The 16,286-nt window shown below is 42.5% G+C and overlaps 3 protein-coding genes across 3 annotated transcripts; 2 read left to right on the top strand and 1 right to left on the bottom strand.

Moving 5' to 3' along the window:
* The first annotated feature begins 1,107 nt into the window (after positions 1-1,107).
* Positions 1,108-1,350, top strand: LOC308102797 (ATP synthase membrane subunit K, mitochondrial-like). Its single transcript, XM_080452652.1, has one exon. It carries the CDS (start codon positions 1,176-1,178, stop codon positions 1,347-1,349), a length of 174 nt encoding a protein of 57 aa, XP_080308778.1. The 5' UTR covers positions 1,108-1,175; the 3' UTR covers position 1,350.
* Positions 1,351-1,817: 467 nt separating this feature from the next.
* Positions 1,818-2,423, top strand: LOC308096398 (adenylate kinase isoenzyme 1-like; the record flags this gene model as incomplete). Its single annotated transcript, XM_080443821.1, has 1 exon — positions 1,818-2,423. One exon carries the CDS (start codon positions 1,818-1,820, stop codon positions 2,421-2,423), a length of 606 nt encoding a protein of 201 aa, XP_080299947.1.
* Positions 2,424-6,143: 3,720 nt separating this feature from the next.
* cdc6 (cell division cycle 6 homolog) lies at positions 6,144-16,251 on the bottom strand. Its single transcript, XM_080446137.1, has 12 exons — positions 16,128-16,251; positions 14,743-15,056; positions 13,979-14,272; positions 13,143-13,342; positions 12,136-12,290; positions 11,310-11,416; positions 10,953-11,092; positions 10,688-10,788; positions 10,181-10,242; positions 9,747-9,922; positions 8,187-8,327; positions 6,144-6,877 (listed from the first exon to the last, which is right to left on the bottom strand). The coding sequence occupies exons 2-12, from the start codon at positions 15,041-15,043 to the stop codon at positions 6,788-6,790; spliced, it is 1,767 nt and encodes a 588-aa protein (XP_080302263.1). The 5' UTR covers positions 15,044-15,056; positions 16,128-16,251; the 3' UTR covers positions 6,144-6,787.
* Positions 16,252-16,286: the final 35 nt, after the last annotated feature.

Raw genomic sequence — 16,286 nt, forward strand, 5'->3', positions numbered from 1 at the left:
ATGTTTGGAAGGCCTATTATTTAGGACACGTAAAAATTAGGTCTTTCCTTTTAAGTTACTAAGATACACAGGTGGAGACGCTACAGAGAAAGATTGAAAGAACATTTCAAGTCATTTCTACGAATTACGGCAAGACTACCACCGCGCTCTGTCAGTCTAGGCTGATGAAATCAAGCAAAGTCAGGGAGGCAGGCTTCATGGAGACCATGTCATCAGAACTGAGCCATGAGTCAGTGATCCGAAAAATTAGGATCTAGTTTGACACGATAAATTCCTGACAAATAAAAGACTTAGAAAGAGATAGATCTGGCATTTAAAAAGACACATTAAAACAGAAGAGGTGATGTGAAGTGTGGAAAGCTGATTGACTATGAATAGTGGGTCTGAGTAAAGTTAATGTTGTTTACCGTACGTGCTGGGCAGAGTGCACAGATGAGGCCTATTATTACTGATAAGGACTGGAATGTGAGTGGGGCTGGTTCTGGTGACAGTAGAGGGCAGAGGAGAAGCAGACCGCTGGGACAGAGGGACTGACTGGGATAGAGCAAGGATGATTTAGTCCATTGGTTCTCAAAGTGGGGTCCGGGGACCCCCAGGGATCCTTGCAAGGGTACCAGGGGGTCCCCCGCAAAATGTGTTAATAAAGCGTCAATCATTTAACCCCTTTATCCATATTTTATACTTTGGCTATTGAAAAATCGTGACAATGTGTGAAAATCTTCGAATATAATTTTCTTTTAAGCGAAAACTCAAATCTTTGCTTCTGGGAGTCCCTGGAACAAAACATTTTGAGATGGGGGTCCGCAAATACATTTCATTTTGGGGGTCCTTGACCAAAAAGTTTGAGAACCACTGATTTAGTCTGAAGAAAAGCTTTCGGCTCAAAACATCACTCAGTTGGCTGCCAAAATAAAGTCATTTAAGGGAGCTACAGTGTGCAAAACTCTTATTATCCTTTGATAGAGCACTTGTCGTGGAAGTACAGGAAGTTTTTCCATAATATGTTCCATAATAATGGCAGTCAGCTCGGGCAGAACCCTTGCCCAAATATGGAATCATATGTCATAGATACGCCATAGATGGCTGACGTCACTGTTTGGACTGAAAGGCACTTACTAGACGTTCTGTTCACATTCTCAAGGGTCGTCTGTTTGAAGGACTACTAATCGTTCATAATGGGAGGACACAACACCGGACAGCACCAGTTTACTGGGATTGCCAAGTACTTCAATGCATGGACAATCGTAGGGAGGAGGAATTGTGTATTGGCCACATATGCCGGTCTTCTAGCCATTGGTCTCCTCTTTAAATTGAAACCCAAGAAACAAGCTGCTGTCACAGAAAAATAATGTGTCCCACTGTCCATTCAGACTTTCATTTACTGTAGCTTGGATTTGGAGGCCACTGGATGTTCTTATTTGTTTGATTTCCCCATGTGAATACAAATAAAGATCTCTCTCAAACATAAAAAACAAACAAAAGATGGCTGACATCATAGACTGGCCACATGAAGTCCGAGATCCTCATGGGCGCCGTGCAGTTATTAGACTGTCTCGTTTATTAGACTGTCTCGTTTCAATCTGCATAACCTCATATTCTGATTCTACACGACACATCATTACATAATGATGTCATCACACAATGACATCACAGTGTAATTACCTACTTATTGAATAATCTACCTTGCCTGTAGCGACTTGTCAGACATTTCAAAATTCCACATTCCAGTGTCTTAAGTGCTAGAGCGAACCACGGTCTGATCGAGTCTGATTTGGTCAATTGAAAGGAAAACCTCCAACTGAGATCATCATCAAAAAATGGCAGAAGAAATCAAGGGCGTCAAAATCATCTTCGTTGTAGGTGGACCCGGCTCTGGAAAGGGCACCCAGTGTAAGATGATTAAGGAGAAGTATGGTTACACCCACCTGTCCTCGGGGGATCTTCTGCGTGCCGAGGTGTCCAGTGGCTCTGAGAGAGGCCAGCATCTCCAGGCCATCATGGAGAAGGGAGAGCTCCTGCCTTCAGACACGGTCCTGGACATGATCCGGGAGGCCATGATCGCCAAGGCCGCCAATGTCAAGTGCTTTCTCGTCGACGGGTACCCTCGTGACGTGAAGCAGTGCGAGGAGTTTGAGAAAAGGATCGGCAAACCCTGCCTACTGCTGTACATCGACACCAAGCCCGAGACCATGCTCCAGAGGTTGCTGAAGCGCGGCGAGACCAGCGGGCGCGTCGACGACAACGAGGTGACCATCAAGAGGCGGCTGGATCTTTACTACAAAGCGACCGAGCCGGTCATCACCTTCTACGAGAGTCACGGCATTGTCAGAAAGATCGACTCCGAGCCCCCAATGGAAGAGGTCTTCGGCCAGGTTGCTGAAGCTATTGATGGTCTCTGTAAAGATTGCAAATGTTCTGAGTGAGTGGAAACCCAATAGATATTCACTCTATATTCTGGTCATCAGGCAGAGGCTCTAGTTCACTACTGCTACACTAACCTCCCCCCACCGGGAAATCCGATCCGAGTCACGGCCCCAATGTCATGCCTGGGATTTGAACCCTGGTATACCATTGTATTAAGCCAACATCTTACCGCTAGCCTAAAGGGGAATTCTGCTTTGACCAGCGGAGATATTAGGCTTTTGGTCATCAGGCAGAGGCTCTGAGCCACTCCTGCTACACAGGCATGTCAAAGTAACCAGGGTGGCAGTTGGAGTACAGCAGCAGAATGCCCCTGCAGCCAGCACCCCGACAGTCTTATACATACAGAACAGCAATCCTATGTGGCGGCCTGTGTTGTCTGGACAGCCTTGCAACAGTCTGATAGTAGTAGTCAAGTCGAAACGGTTCTGAGACTATAGGCGGTTACACACCGGCGAATATGCGAATATACGCAAAATTCTGACTCGTTCCGAATAATTAAAAGACGCTTTTTCGCTTCGCTTTTTCGCGCCATGTAAGCTTCCATTGACTTTATAAGGTTTTTTTTTTAAACGTATTATTTGCATGAAAAAATCGCCCCGGTGTGTAAGGACCTTAAGTTCTATAACTGTTCTTATTGCTGCATCTCTACATACAGTATCTACTGCTATTTTAACCTATATTTATATGCTATATGCAGTTAAAATAGCAGCATAGGCCTATGATGGGAGCTGATCATTTATGTTATTTTTTGTTCAAACGTTCAACATGGCATTGGCAACTTTTGCAGTCAAAAGTAGATAAACTAGAAAAGGTGCTCCTCGGAGCACTGCCAGACCCCTAGTGGTTGAAATCTGAAGATCGGAGCACTACGTGTCACGCGAAGCTTGGCCAATCAAAAAGAGGGACAGGTAGGAAAAACTAGAAAAGGTGCTCCTCGGAGCACTGCCAGACCCCTAGTGGTTGGAATCTGAAGATCAGAGCACTATGTCACGCTAAGCTTGGCCAATCAAAAAGAGGGACATGTAAGAAAACGTTTCCGTCCATATATGGATGAAAAGGGGACCGACAAAGCCTCATGTAGGCCTGACCCCCTTTTCGTCCATATATGGATGAAAAGGGGACCGACAAAGCCTCATGTAGGCCTGACCCCCTGGGTCTGGCAATGAGGGACAGGTAGGAAAAGAGGGACAGACCGACAAAGCCTCATGTAGGCCTGACCCCCTGGGTCTGGCAATCATAGATACTGACGTCTCAGGTTGACCGCATGAAGTCCGAGATCCACATTGGAGCCACACCGTTCCCATGTGAATCCCGGGATCCAGGGATTCAATTTGTTTTGTTTTTTGGGCGGTGAAACCGCCCCTATAAGTGAGGTTTGGAAAAATGTACAAATATCCTGCGCTGTGAAACCGCCCCTATAAGTGAGGTTTGGAAATTTGTACAATTATCCTGCACCGTGATTGGCCAATCACAATCTATTCAGGACTGTGATTGGCCAGTGTCACATGACACATGTGCATAGCCCTATATAAGAAACCATAACTTGAAAAAAAAAACATACATTTGTTTTTTTCAAGTTATGGTTTCGTCCATCATAAAGAGTGTTTCAATAAATGTATTTTTATAAATGTACTTATGTACATGATTGGTTGACTCCATTCAGTATTGTGATTAGCTAGCAAGACACCGCCCACTTCACACAGGGTGTGATTTTTACATTATTTTCCAGGTTTTTTATTTCATATTTATTTGTAATAATTATATATATATAATATCTTTTGTTTATAAATGCATACATGTTTCTTCAAGAGAGAGGATACAGGAGGATGAAAGCAAACCTTTCCAAAAACCTGCTGGGTAGGAGGTGACCCACTTGAGTGCCGTCCCAGTGATGCCAAGGTCAGAAATGGTGTGTCCAGGAAATGCTGACGGTTCACTGTCAAATGATGCACGTACTGTAGATCTAGAGAAGAATCAGAATCAGCCTGGGTAGCATGGAGCGCTTCTTTCACTGCAAGAAGTGTTGTTTCAGTGGAGAGTGGGCTGGTTTGAATCCTGTTTGGGGACCCAACAAGTTATTATGTGAGAGATGGGGAGAAAGCTGGTTAGAAACAACACATTCAAGAGTTTTTTTTATTTATTGATTGAATACTTTATTAATTAGAAATGTAAACAGCACGTGGTACAGTAAAACATTAAGGCTAAAAGGATAACACAAAAAAATCCTGGGGACTTGTTTCCATTGTAGTCCTATGTATTCAGTTCATCAATATAGCAAAAAAAATAACACAATAATACAAATACAAACACTATGTACAAAAGAGTTGTGGTCTCCTGATAGATGTTTTCTCAGGCCAATTTTGAAAGAAACCTTGTCTTCTACCCTGAGCCATCCCAAACTAGCAAAGTGTGTTGGAATGGGCTTAAGGCAGAGAAGTAGTAGTTAGTTTTGAGTGAAATTGAGATGTTGGAGAACCAAGAGGTGCAAGCATAGTCAAAATGGCATAAGGAGGGCTCCAGCTAGAGTCTTGAGAGCACTTTGTTTACAAAAGAGGAACGAATGGAATGGAGTGATCACTGGTGTACAGCACCCGGGTTGCCTGTGGCACGCTCGCCTGCATGACTGGAAACACAGTACAGTCGAGTATTCTTGACGTCTGAGGGGTCAAGGCCCGAGGTTCGTTTTTGGAGGAGCGGAGTAACTTTAAGTTTAGTTTAGTTTTATTTATTTGCACAATAGAAGAAGTACATAAGGTAACAATTAATTAAGACACAGAAATAAGTGCAGGTGAGAACGGAAACCCATATAGGGCTTATACAAGGTTCTCACCTAAAAGAATGTGTTGTGCGGGCCACATGCGAGTGCGAATGACCATAAAACAGCAGTAACAACACACTCTCCCATGCAGCCTTTACTAGCACCATAATACTGTGTTGATAATCTACTGGTTCCATGTCAACTTGACACACACACGTCTGCAATTTAATTCATGAATCCCAGGATTCTCTTTTTGACTGCTTCGGGACACCTGACAGTAGCCTATGCCTACCTACAGACTACAGTACTTAACAGGTCACACAATGGACCAGCTAGCCTGGGCAAGACCTCCATTGACTGGGCCTAGGCCCAATGGACGCTACGCTTCTGCTTCACACCGTCTGTCTCATCAAATCCACTTCACCTTATTGACCATTCACAAGTTGCATGATCGTTGTGGTCAGCTTACTCCCAGCTTCCATCAATGGTGAAGTCATTCAATGGTGTGGTCATTCGCGCGCGCATGTGGTCCCCACAGCATCGGCCAGGCCCAGTCAAAATTGTATTCCAGCCTAACTGTGTCAAGGACCCCCAAAATGATATTTGGCCACCGACCCCCATCTCAAAATATTTTGTGCCAGGGACCCCCAGAAGCAAAGATTTGAGTTTCAAAAAAATCCCGTTAAAAATATATATTCAAAGATTTGTGCCAATTTATTCTACAAGCACAAATGTGCATTTAATTAATAAAAAAAATATTTTTCTTTTATATTGATTGGATTCTTCGATTTAAATGTTTCCCCATCAACTTGCAACACCTTTCACCACCATGCTGTCAGGATTTCCTCCCGACCAACCGCTAGTGACACCTTATGGTCAACGGTGTAATACCACGTAATCATGAAACATCCATGTTGAATACCTCATGACACAAAACAAGGACTGCTAATTAAAATGTCTCATCATCCATTTATTACAGAAAAGAAATATACAAATTCACAATAATAAACAAAGCTGTCATTTCCAACAGCCGTTTTCGAGCATAAAATGCTGATAAAAAGAAAATGCTCCCCCTCCTTTTTTAAGCTACAATCCGACTTGTTGTCTGTCGTTTCCCTCTCCCGACACAGAGGTATATTTAACAATGTCATCATCATTCAACAATGAAGATGGCAGTAGGTGTCCACCTAACCGACATCAGGGTTGACATTTCTCAATAGAAGAGCAGGGAAACCACCTCCAACCACTGCAGATGATCTAGTTATATTGCACCAACATAGTCTACCAGGGTTTCTATAGTTGTATATCGTTTCATACCTTCTTGTATTGTTTTTTTTTACTTCTTTATCTATGCATGTCTTGTATTTAAAAATAGGAAAACAAAGTTGGGGGAAAGAAATATCGATCATAAAATACAGTTTTATTCAATAAAATAAGTCCTGGATTGTAGCATTAAGGAGGAAAAAGGTTTCATAGACAACTGTCCGCTCAACAAACTGAATGTATAACCTAAAAAGGGGAAGCAACAAAAAGTCACTAATAATAAATAATCTGAAATCTGTGGGCCGAAGACGATAATATCATGGAGGCCAGGGGGGGGGGGGTTTATGGGAGGCCGGCTTCAAGAATGCTACCAAGCAGAGCACGGTCCTTCAGAGCGTTCTCCACATCCTTCTCCTCGATCTTCAGAAACACCTGGAGGACAGACAGACAGACATGAAGGTCATTGTCGTTTCCCAGCAGCCAACAGGATTGTAAATAACACAGATACATCCCAACATAAAAAAACAACAGAATAATCTCAAACCAAGTTAAGGAAAGCTAAATACAGCCGTAACATAATGATATTTAACCTGTAATGTATTTTACTGTATGCATGGATAAACGTTAACCACTCAACCCTCTAAAATTATTAAACTGGACCCGAGTTGGCTTGGTACTTTACTACTTTTCATGTCATATGATAAAATGATATATATTTGACTGCGGACCCCCACCTCAAAAATATTTTGTGCCAGGGATTTCTCAAAGATCTAGCAGATCTACAAGCTCATAATGTGGCACTCGGTGCCGCGCTATGAGCTTGTATATCTGCTATTTTTTAATAGCCAAAGTATAAAATATGGTTAAAGTGGTTAAAATGATTATGACGCTATATTAACAAACTTTGCTGGGGACCCCCAGGTACCCCCCCCCCCCCCCCCAAGGACCCCTGGGGGTCCCCGGAATCCACTTTGAGAACAAATGGTGTAGACTACACCCGATCTCTTTGCCAAAAATAGCCGATCTACAAGCTCGCAACGCGGCTATTTTTGGCTAATGTTCCCACCAGAATATGGACGCTGGGGTTCAAGAGGTTAAGAGTCCCAATCGCCCACAAAAACCGCAAACCTGATGCCCACAGCGTTTGTGAGACCGGCTTCGAGTGCTATCAATGCATTGAATGGGGAAATAGGCGAGTTTATTAGACCTTTGAATGGGCGAAATAGGTGACCTTCTACCTACCCGCGATTTATCAGACCATTCATTCAGGAGCTACTGACCTACTTGGAGGCGGAGCAGTCCCCACAACAATATTTACGATTCTGTGCCTATCGGTACATAACTCGTACGGCGCTGAGTAGGCACAGGCGAACGTCACACCGTTCAGGACGGCAACTCGGTCGCCTTAGCTCCCTCGGTGGTCCTTCACGGGGTGACAGTTCGTCTGTGACTGCGCGCCTCCGTCATGGTCCGAAACCAAAAGCGAAACCTAAACTGAACTATTAAGTCATGTCACTTGGTAGGTTAGTATGTCTTGATAACACCCAATGAATGGTCTGATAAATCGCGGGTAGGTAAGTAGGTCGCCTATTTCGCCCATTCAAAGGTCTAATAAACTCGCCTATTTCCCCATTCAATGCATTGATAGCATTCGAATCAGGTGTTTGTGAAGACACTCGACACAAGACTGATGATGTGAGTGAGTGATCTCTATCTACACCGGTATGTTGAGCTGTAATACCTTGGTGAGGCGAGTCTCCTTGGACTTCTTCAGAGCAAAGATGCCCCGGCTCTCTAGCAGCCCACAGAGGGACAGACACTCCCCTTGGCCCACGCCTCCAACCTGCCTCTTAGTGCACAGGCGACTGTGCACCTCATGGAGCTGAAGGAAACACAATAAGGAAAGCAGAATGAGCTTAATGCAAACACAATCAAATATACAGGAATCTTGTCCTTGTAAATGGTACCAAAAAAAAAAACACAGGAAAATTAAAGGAAAGATATCTCCTCTCTCTGCCCACTGAATCACTCAAAACATTTTATTCAGTGGTGGAACTCAGATTTTGGACATAGGAATCAATAACGCGGTGGAATTATACTTTTTTACAAGTAAAAGTCCTACATTCACAATCTCAAGTAAAAGTATGAAGTATCAATCATTTTAATATACTTAAAGTAGCAAAAGAAAAAGTACTCATTATGCAGAATTCCCATTTTAGAATCATATGCAGTATATCATGTTATTGGACGATAATTATTGATCATCACTTAAGCCTTATTTTATACTTAAGCTATTTTTGGAAAAGAAGATTAGTAGTGAATGTAAAAGAGTAGAAGTATTAAAAAAAAAGGAAATACTCAAGTAAAGTAAAAGTACAATTTAAGAGACGAGGGAACGCTGCATAGGTCCATAATTATCAGAAACTGAAACAGGTGCTCTTTGGCGAGGGTTCAACCGTAGGTCAAGGCCTTTAAGTTCCTTCTCTTTGTAGTAGGTTGACATCACAGTGAGAGATGAAGGCCCCTGGGCCAAAACGCATTGCTTTTAAACTTTGCTAAGCCATGGATGGACCAATAAAGGCTTTTTAACTTCACTGAGTGCTTTGGATCCATTTAAAGTTCACCCGATTCTCTCACTTTGATGTCAGCCTTCTACAAAAGGGAAGGAACTTAATTGCCTTGACCTAAAGTAAAAGTAAATTGAAACTGTACTTAAAAGGTAGGGTAAGTGATATTTTTTGGTTAAAACAAAAAGTATTTTGTTAAAAGGTTAAAATACTATATTCTGATAGTAATCATTGCTATAGAGTGTTTTTTCAGTAACAGATGTCTCCCTGTCTCTCCAGCTCTTTAATAAACAGAAAATACATTTTTCGGTAGGTGTCAAAATCTCAGCCAATCAGGAGAAAGTACCCATTTTTAAGCTTAATTTGTATAGTGTTCCAGTTCCAATTTTGCATGCTCATTTCTTAGTGTCATCACTTCCAATTTCACTTGTTTAATCTGTATCCTGATTGAGTTCTCTGTCCTGGTTGGATAAAATTGGAAATGAAACTGAAACGAAAATGCATTTTCTGTTTAATAAAGAGGTGGAGAGACAAGGAGACTCCTAATACTGAACAAACACTCTATAGCAATGAGTACTATCAGAATATAGAGCTATTTAACAATTATTTTAACCAACGCAAATCACTTACCCTACCTTTAAGTACAGTACTTGGTACTCAGTCACCTTACACACCACTGTTTCGACTAACATCAGAGTGAAGCATTGTCTACTGTGGGTCTCTCTCGCTCTCACCTTGCCCAGCGGGACCTCCTTGCTCTTCCCAGTGCGTGTCAGCAGCAGTAGACAGCAGACCAGCAGCTTCTGCTGCAGGGGGAGGCTCTCTCCCTCCCCTCCCCCCGTGGAGGACATGCGGTCCCCGTACACCTCAGACAGCACCCTGGCTACCTGTGGCACGCTCACCCGCATCACTGGAAACAGAGAGAATGGGCAAGACCAGTGTTAATTTTGACATTAGATTTAGTCATAGACTTTTGAATAAAATTCAAATTTAGTTTTAGTCATCTGAAATGTTTTAGTTTTAGTTGAAGATTTTTTGTAGACTAAAATGTGTTTTGGCGGGCCGTGATGGCGTCGTAATTCCTGATTTATACAGTACTTGGCTGCATGCCCTAGATGCTGTGTGCCCTAGATGACTGTCTGGTTACATGACAGTGCCCACTACCCACCTTTGCCGTCAGCTGTGGACGCCTTTTTTCTCCCGTCAGCTTCGACCATCTCCACTGCTCTCCTGTAATTTGATGGGAAGTTGTCAAAATACACAAAAAGACTTAAGTGATCAACTACAGTGGTTCTCAAACATTGCCCTGTCAATGACCCACAAATTGACATGTATTTGGCCGCGGAACCCCATTTGACAAGATTTTGTGCCAGGGACCCACATAAAAGACGATTGGTGGTAAAGATTTTCAAGATTCTTCTAAATTTAAACATCAAAATATTTCAAAAATAGCCAATGTACACTCAAAGTATAAAATAGGGTTAATGTGGTTAAGCTGATTGTGGTGTGGTGAATGTTGATATAGTAACCAATTTTGCTTGGGACCCCCTGGAACCCCCTCAAGGACTCCAGGCCCCACTTTGAATATACTATATCGGAACTACACTTTGTGCCTTAAACACTTGCAACATCAAATGACAAACTTTTTTCTTCTTCTGATGGAGGCAAATGTTACCTGCAAATATCCAGAGCTTTCCTGGCGTCTCCCGACACAGCAGACACCTTCCTGGCGCAGAACTGTACCGCTGCGGCATCCAGCATCCCTTCACCGGACACCTGGCCAGAGGAAACCAAAAAGAAACACCATTAGTCATGGTTGCAACAAACATTTTGTTGCTGTCGGGGCAGAAACCTCTTATCTCCATATTTTGCATTCTTTATTTTGAGTTCAAAATGTGCATTCCTCCTCCTTTCACCAAAGGCGTTTGTTTCTCTGTTACCTGTGTGAGTCTGTCCTGTACGATGGCGGTGAGCTCCTCTCGGCTGTAGGGAGGGAAGTTGAGCAGCTGGGGGCGACAGCGAGGCATCGCCTGCAGCCTGGGCAGGATGCGGTCAGTCAGGTCCAAAGCGTTGGCAATGCCTGGGAAAAGAACACATACCACATTACACAAAGGAAAGCCACCTGAACAACAGACTGTCCAAATTTAATACATATTTCCACTGTATTTTTGATCATCATCAACGAATTCTAGGGTCAAAGTAAGTAAAGAAATGGATATTATGCATGTATATACGTGCATGTATATACGTGTGATGGTCACACCTCAGAACACATAAGAGCACAACATAACTCTTACCAATGAGGCAGAGGCGGGACTTTGGCAGGTAGGGCCACTCAAAGATTGTATAAAGTACGTCCTGGGATTTACTGTCCAACTGGTCCATCTCATCCAACACAAGGAGCCTGAGAGAGTACAGAGAGAAAAACAATGGTTTGACTTACTTTCTTTTTTTTCCATTGACTTTTTATTGGATTTTTCAGAACATGAAAACAAACATACACAAAAAAGAAAAGACTAGCACATTACTAACAAACAAACCGAACATACAAAACATACAAATACAAACATATAAGGGTGACTTACTTTCTTTTAACGTTTGATTAACAAACGTTGGTAAAATTAAGTTGTGAAGAAAACACTGTATATTTAGACCCATTTTCCCAATCATACATTAAAAATCACACCCTGTGTGAAGTGGGCGGTGTCTTGCTAGCTAATCACAATACTGAATGGAGTCAACCAATCATGTACAAAAGATAAATACATTTATTGAAACACTCTTTATGATGGACGAAACCATAACTTGAAAAAAACAAATATTTGGTTTTTTTCAAGTTATGGTTGCTTATATAGGGCTATGCACATGTGTCATGTGACACTGGCCAATCACAGTCCTGAATAGATTGTGATTGGCCAATCACAGCGCAGGATAATTCTACTAATTTCCTGGGCCCAGATCACTGCGCAGGAAAATGTACATTTTTCCAAATCTCACTTATAGGGGCGGTTTCACCGCCCAAAAATATTCTTATCATCACCTGTCCTTAATCTTACTCGTTTCTCTTGCAATTTCCTGAGGGATATAATAAACTGGATGTGAGTCTTAGGGGAGGTTACTCACACAGGGGGTCCTGTGCTGGTCAGCAGCTTCTGCAGCTTGGTGTCCGTGTGGCTGCCAGGAGCGCCTAGTCTGTCGGCCAGGAGAGGGAAGATGGCGTGGGAGCTCCTCAGAGTCATACAGTTCACCACCACCGTCTTCACTGGTTTCAGCTCATCCTGGGAACACACACAGTTCAGATACAATTAGGACGGCAACAACAACTATCGATTATTTTTGTATCGATTATTATATCGATTGCTTTTTCGGGCAGGGCCAGGTCCTTAATTTTTCCCGGCCCGTTGAGAACTGTAGTCTAGGGACAAAGGCTGGACAGGACAAATAAATGCCAAATACAATGGTTTGCTGTCGGGCAGAAATCTCCCATCTTCATATTCTTCTGTAGGAACCAAATGTCATTGTTTTATTATGATTAAGAATAATTTTTGCAAAAAAAAAGCTATTGCTGGTCATTTGATCACATTTCATAATGTCATGCGTGTCTAAACAGGTCTAACTGGCCTGTTCTGATCTTGATCCATTTGATGTTTAAATAGGGCCTAATTAGTCTAGTCCTTGATGTTCCTGTGTATAAATGTGATGATGTCTTTTAATTTGGTTGAGAGTCAGACACTGAAGGAAGCTGTTCAGCTGTTCACTGTTTTTTGACCTGCACTTGACTCTATAATATTTTGAGTTTAGTCAAAATCTTTTTAAGAAAGGTTATTTTGTCTTGTCGTTTTTGTCTTGTCGTTCACGTACAAATACAGTTGTGTTTTTTGAGATCTCCTCCACCAAGTGGTTAATCTTTTAGAAGAATTAGACAGAGTGACACTACATCTACTTTTTCGTGTTTTTTCGTAAATTAAAGCCCTACTCGATCATACTACAGCGTCACACTAAAGCATCAAAAGTAGCAGATCCACAAGCTCGAAACGCTTTTGAACTTGTTGATCTGTTACGAAACAAAACAAACAGTACAGATTTACAGATAATTTTTAGAACATTGTGAAGGCTACAACAACACTCACCTTCATCTCCTGCAGAACACAGTTGAGGCAGGCTGTCTTGCCTGTGCCCGGGGCTCCAGAGATATAGAGGCTGGAAGGAAGGGCCTTCAGGACCTGCTTCTCCAGGAAGGAGCGAATGGACGCTCGCTCCGTCTCCCTGGACAGCAGTCGCTCTGGGATGGCCGTGTGGAGGGCCTGCTTCACACCCTGGTACTTCGACTCTGGGGAAAAGAGGAAGAGTCATTTAATATCAGCAATCGGTGAATTAAGTTTGAAACTAAAACAAAATATATAAACCTACTTCACTACTGTGAAATCATAAAAAGACTAATAATGTTTCAGGTCATCAAATATAAATCCCTAAATGGTTATCATTTGGTGTAAATCATCAAATATAAATCCCTAAATTATCATTTGACGTAAATAATGATTGTATCTTGGACACTGCATTTATGAGCCAGATGCCATTAGAGTTATCAAATTCTGCCCGAACCCGATCCTACCCGACCTTTTCGGGCCGTGCCCAAAATCTATGCTAATAGAAAAGCTATGCCAGTAGGGCCCGGTCTTCATTTTTAGGCCCGTTGAGAACTCTACCTGCCATATCATAGCCATCAGGTGGGAAACCTTGAATGTCTAAATTAAGTGTTACTTTTCAGATAATGGAACAATAAAACCTGTGTCCCATAGAATGGACCACGATGGAAATAAGCTCTTGAACTTTTGGGTGTTTTGTCGTTTTGACACGACAGATGTGTACAAATATACAGCATGTTCATCATGTATATATATATGCATTTTTTTTTTTTTTTTAATCAGTCATTTAAAGAATAAAAAGAGAGAAAAGGCAGCCTTACTTTCAGAGAACAAGCTTTTGACCGGCGCCTTCTTCTCAGGACTCTGACAGGTGAGGCTTCCACTGGGTGTCTCCTGGAGTCTGCTGGGCAGAGCTTTGGAGGAGGGGGGGGTGAGGGGCTGCCTGGGGGACAGAGGGCCCCCCAGGCCTCCTCTGTGGGACAATATAGTAGTAAAGTTCATGGAGTTCTCGTCAAGCACTAGTTTGCGTGGGGAGCCCAGGCCCAGCGCTGGTCTGCTCTGTTTCGGGGGCGAGCCCATCATGTTGGTACTGAGGTTACATCCATTTTCATCTCCTTTGAAGACACAAAAAGACACAACAATTAAGTACAATGAATGAATAGGAAGTGGTCTAGGGAAACATTGATGCAGAGGTATACTGACCATATGTATTATAACATGTACTGTTGCTACATAATGCCACAAACTCGGTTCCACAGATAAAGATTGTGAAAATGTATTGACCATTTGGCCAATGTGTGACTTTGTATACAAAATATCTTAAAAGTTAAGTCCTTAAATTGTCACTTTCCTGTCATCTGGGGACCCCCCAAATAAATCGGGGTCCCGAACCACAAGTTCAAAAGATTAAGTCACCTACTAAAACATTTTAGATGAGGGCAACCATTGTGGCAAGCATTAAAATCAAACACTCATTTCTAGTTCTGCATTTGAGTAAGCTAGGCTAATCACCTCTATCATTATTTTTCAATACCTTAATGAAAAACTGAGATCATGTATAATAATGTATATGCCCCACACTCACCTGTACGTTTTCGAGGGCTGAGGGGCAGTCTCGTCGTCAGGCATGGTGACAGAGGAGAGATCTTTTTAGGAGAGAGGCCCAGGGGTCCTAGTAGCCGCACTGGGGTCAGTGTTTTATTCGCCTTTCTTGGAGAGAGGGGTCCTACTCCTAGTAGCCGATCTTGGATCAGTGTTTTAAGTTCCACCGGTGGTTGTTCCTCTGGCAGCGGGCTGCTCTTAGCCTGGCAGCCGGGTCTGATGGACTTACGCCTGGGGTACTGCAGAGTAGGCTGAGCCTGGCCCTTGGATCGTGTGTTGGGCATTTTCCCTCAAAAGCTGAATCACATAAAAAGGACATTGGCTGCATTCAGTGCATTGTCATAAACAGTCGGTATTCACGCGCTATCGTAGCCTTAGATCCAAGACGGTCATCTGTCATGAATGAACTTGAACAGTGTTAGCACTTTATCCCTTTACGGCCTGAACATCTACATAGACGCTCACAAATATAAAAGGTCTTACCCCATGGCCACGGATGTTACAATTATGTACGGGCCTTCAGAAGTACCCGTATGTTCCGTATTGTTCAATAAAAAGCATTTTAATCCGATCGGTGGCCATTTTATCATAGATTATAATAATGTGTCAGAGCAATACATCTCCCAATCGGTAGGGTCACGTAGTTGAAAGCGCAAGAGCAAATATGGAGTAAATGGCCACCAATTGGATTTAAATGCTTTTTAATTGAGCAATACGGAAGATACAGAAACTTCTGAGAGGCCGTACATAATTGTAACATCCATGGCCATGTGGTAAGCACTTTATATTTGAAATCTGAACGTTTATGTAGATGTACGGGCTAAAAGGGGAGAAAGTGCAAACACTATGTTGAAGTCCATCCATGACTGTCAGTCACGTATCAGGGCTAGTGGTATCGTAAAGGCTTTTAGCTGCTCGGGGCAAGAAAGGCCACCGCCAAAACACTCATGAAACTAAAAAAGTTTAAACTAGATGAGGTTAATACTGATTCAAGTGTAACGATTAAACACAGTGACATTGTTTTAATATGATGTATAATGATTAAATGGACCGAGAAGAGGTAACAACATTGCATGCATTGTTTATAATGGCGCCAACACATTAAACTACCATCTACATACAATTGTCAATCCCTCAATAATGGTTATAACTGGACATCATGACACATAATGTACACACAATAAGCAGGAAAGTTAAATACGGTTTACTAATCGCAATTTATGCTATTATAACCAGGCAAAACACAAGCAGCCACGAAATGCGATGCAAATGAACCTCCAAGTTTCTCCTGAGATATCGAGTTAAAAACGTGTCCCTGAGTCCTTGCTTCTAAACAGATACGTATATCATCAACAAGATCATTCTTACCAAGTGGACCTTATTCAAAAACGAGGTAAATCTGCTGAAATGCTGAGAAATCCAGTGACTGTGTGTCCTTCTTTCTATGCAGGCAGCAGGCACAACAATACTAGTGGTAAAAACTAAACTTGCGCCAAATGCTTTGCCAACTCCTCCCCCCCCGATCAG

Source organism: Gymnoscopelus braueri, assembly GCF_963280865.1.
Source record: "Gymnoscopelus braueri genome assembly, chromosome: 2".
Lineage (NCBI taxonomy): Eukaryota > Metazoa > Chordata > Actinopteri > Myctophiformes > Myctophidae > Gymnoscopelus > Gymnoscopelus braueri.

Coding starts and splice junctions, on each gene's coding strand:
- LOC308102797 (XM_080452652.1), top strand. CDS start 1,176: ATGGGAGGACACAACACCGGACAGCACCAGTTTACTGGGATTGCCAAG.
- cdc6 (XM_080446137.1), bottom strand. CDS start 15,043: ATGCCCAACACACGATCCAAGGGCCAGGCTCAGCCTACTCTGCAGTAC. Junction 11,417..12,135: donor ACCAGCACAGGACCCCCTGT/GTGAGTAACCTC, acceptor GTACTCTCTCAG/GCTCCTTGTGTTGGATGAGA. Junction 10,243..10,687: donor AAAGCTCTGGATATTTGCAG/GTAACATTTGCC, acceptor ATCAAATTACAG/GAGAGCAGTGGAGATGGTCG.